A 3,580-nucleotide genomic window follows, 5' to 3' on the forward strand; every position below is an offset into this window, starting at 1 on the left:
TCAAGAAGGTACTTTGAACATTGGTTGGACAGTTTTTACAAAAATTTTAAAACCCTCTCCCTCTACCACCCTAAAGGCCATCTCATCCACCATAACCATTTTTGCAAGAGCCTTTCTACAATCATCTACACTAAAAGTTACAGCTTTGAGCTTTGCACTTACTTGGCCATCTTGAGGCTCCAACGAAAGCTTCTTTTGTTTTGGATCTTCCTCTCGACAAGGTGAGTTAGGACAAAGATACATCAGATGGTTCCACAAGGATTTTGTGCCATGACGACTCCTATCAGCGGCATAAGACTTCTCACAATAGACACAAGAAGCCCTGGGGTTCATCTTGTCTTCATTGTGCTTGAAATAATTCCAAATGTCAGAGTCCCTCCTTGAAGTTTTGCACTGTCTTTTAGTTGGATTACTTGCAATGTTCTCTGGAAGTTGGGGCTCATGATTTTTCTGATTCTCAGCAATTGTTCCATGAACCTATTAAAGCAAAATATAATCCAAGTTAAAAGGTAGAAACTAGTAAATGAGAGTCAATGATAAATATTTTGGTCTCATATCTAAACTGTATGTTAACTACAATGAAATCCATGTCATTAGTACCAAAGAACATGATGTCGGTTTAATAAAAACACTACATAATGATAAAAAGAAAACAAAAAAAGCAATAATAAGATACTGGTACAGTGGTACCAGTGTAGTCGTACCAGTACATATACTGATACAGTGGTACCAGTGTAGTCGTACCAGTACATGTCAGTGATTGCTGGATCTTGTGGATACATCGCACCAGGTATGAATTGATTACATTAGATACGGTGGCTTTCAAGAAAGTTACTCAAATGATTTGATTAATTAACAACGCCAACCCTAAGGTATAGAGCTAATTATCCATCTAGAAAGTTACTTTTTGAAATGCTAATGCCCGAATGATTATTTAGCCTAATAAAATACGGTACCGCTTCTATAACATGCCCAAAAGCAGCTTGAATTTGTATTGTATTTCCTTTTTCTTACTTTTTGAACAGTCCTTTTGTTCGGGTTGGGCATGGCGTACAAAAAGAACAACTAATAAAAGAAAAGAGCAAACGAAAAATACAACAAAATATAAAGCTGGGAAAGTTGATCGATGCTCATTGACTGAGAACTTGTCATTGGCTTTAATCATTTAGCATGGCTTTAGTGAAAATCTTTTTTGCACATTTCAAATGGTATCAGTCCTCAACGGAAGGTAACGAAGAGATTCTCAGAAATCAGAATGATAACCTCGCAAGAAAGACCAACAAAAAAAGTACCTTTGGCTGAGCCTGAGTATTTCGTGGTGGTACTGGTCTCTCTGAGGTCGCCATTAAAATTGAAATGATTGAAGACGGATTTGCAATCGAAAGGTAGAGATGGCTGAGTATTTTGAGTGGAGGATTGTGGTCGTCAGTCTCGGATTTGAGGCATATTGAAGACGGAAAGGAACCATTTTCCCAGGCGTCGTGGGAGAGAGAGAGCGCGCCGCAGAAAGGAGATCGAGGCGTCGAGAGTGAATGAGATCGAGGCCGCCTGTGGAGAGAAGGAAGGAGATAAGGATTGCGGGATTTAATGGAGATTTAATGCGGGATTTAATTGAGGCCGGGTCGCTTCGGAAGGAAATAAGGACTCTGGGTCAGGTCGGGGTATAAACGGGTTAGTAAGAGCAAACCCGTGACCCGACCTAGAGTAACGGGTTTGTCCAAAATTTAACCCGTACCCGATCCAATTAAATCTCAATCCGGTAAAAAACGGGTCGGGTCGGACGGGTTTGACGGATCGGGTGGATCTCGGATTTTTTTGTACACCCGTAACTGCTTTGAATTAGAAGATGTCTTTTTGTTATTTACAGGGATTGTTTTGCAAATTCATAATGAATATAGACCCCTTTTGATGTAGTCCTTAAGGTTAGGGAATATTTGTTTTTAGAAGAAACAACTATGCATCATGACCAATTTTTAGGTCCAATGGTGGTCCAGACGTCAGCTTTGCTAATTAGGGAAGTAATTTAGAATTTAGATTTTTTTTTTGTTTACAGATCCTTGACTCATATTTGTATATTTTACTATTTAATTAGCCGTTTGCCTATATTGTTATGTTTGAGTGCCTTGGTATCCGTGTACCAAGTTACCGGCCGTTTGATTCATTTCTATTTCTAGTGATATATATGGAGAGAGACAAATATTTAACACACTTAATTTGTGAGGAGTGCTCTGAGATCAATATTTTTATTTATTTTTATTTTAACACTCTCCTCAATCTAAAAAATGTAGATTTCGATTAATTCTAACTTACCTGTAATTTAAAGAATCTCGGATCTAATTATTTATTGACAAATCGATCTTCACTTTGCACGAATGAAATTTCAATCTTTTGGGCTTGTTATTCTTTCTTTCACTTTAAATCTTCCGGGCCAATTTCTTTTCTTCATTGGGCCGACCCCTCTTATTATTTTTCTTTCTTCTTATATTCTTTTCTCGGGCTTCGGCCTCTAAATCTTTACTTTTTATATTTTATATATGATTTCCTTTTACTAATTTTTCAGACACAAAATTAATAATTTATTCAGAAGACTGAATTATCCAAAAATTATGATTTTGTACTTATCTAAATAAATATTAAAAAGTTTCTTAAAATACAAAATTTGATCTCCAAACACATTTAATATGAAGATCACATTGAATGATTCAAATTGACTGTTTGAACTTTAAAACTAAATTTAACAATATGAGTCACAAATGAAACATGTACAAAAGACATGAGATGCTTGAACCTACTTTATCAACATATATACTTCTTTTATAAAATTATTCCCCAATAAGCCCACGCACTGCCTTCACCTGTCTTCTAGGGAAACGATTAGTCACCCTTGGCTCTATATATGTACATATGTTTTTTTTTTGGAAAACTAGACAGTGGCTGTCTAGGTGTTACAACTTTTACAACATTTACACATGCTCCTCACAACCGTGTTCTCTAGCCTACCTCTGTAGAATGCACTAACAATTTTCAAACCACAGCTTCGCCTCTTGCAGAATTACCCCTGCCAGCAATTCTGGTTGCATATTCTGCCCTCTGAATATGTGGTCACATCTTTGCTTCCATATAAACCAGCACGCACACATCAACAGAGATGGTCCTTTTGCCACCCAGGAACCTGGTCTATTTGGGCGTCCTTTTATTGATCGAAGCCAAATTGTCTCAATATCATGCCCCATTACCAGTATGTTGTAACCTATTAATGAACTCAGCCTTCTCCAAACCCTCATCGCATAGGAGCATGTAAACAGCAAATGTAGGGCTGTCTCCATCGGGCATGATTGGCACATTACACAATGCATGGTGGATGGTATATTCCTTCTCGACAACATATCATGTGTCAGAATACGTTGACGAAGCATTAGGAATACAAAGATCTTAACCGTTTCAGGTGCTCTGTATTTCCATAACTTCCTTCCTCCAAATTTGATCTTTCCACCGCTCGTGAAGATCCTATATAGCGATGCCGCACTATACATCCCTGTTGCCTCCCAGCGCCATACCAGTACATCCAGCTCTTGCGAGA

General features: G+C 37.8%; 1 protein-coding gene across 1 annotated transcript; it reads right to left on the reverse strand.

Moving 5' to 3' along the window:
* Window positions 1-1,507, reverse strand: LOC144554425 (uncharacterized). Its single transcript, XM_078302745.1, has 2 exons — window positions 1,293-1,507; window positions 1-477 (listed from the first exon to the last, which is right to left on the reverse strand). The coding sequence occupies exons 1-2, from the start codon at window positions 1,344-1,346 to the stop codon at window positions 1-3; spliced, it is 531 nt and encodes a 176-aa protein (XP_078158871.1). The 5' UTR covers window positions 1,347-1,507.
* Window positions 1,508-3,580: the final 2,073 nt, after the last annotated feature.

Source organism: Carex rostrata, chromosome 5 (genome assembly GCF_964058835.1).
Source record: "Carex rostrata chromosome 5, lpCarRost1.2, whole genome shotgun sequence".
Lineage (NCBI taxonomy): Eukaryota > Viridiplantae > Streptophyta > Magnoliopsida > Poales > Cyperaceae > Carex > Carex rostrata.

Coding starts and splice junctions, on each gene's coding strand:
- LOC144554425 (XM_078302745.1), bottom strand. CDS start 1,346: ATGGCGACCTCAGAGAGACCAGTACCACCACGAAATACTCAGGCTCAG. Junction 478..1,292: donor ATACTCAGGCTCAGCCAAAG/GTACTTTTTTTG, acceptor TTGCTTTAATAG/GTTCATGGAACAATTGCTGA.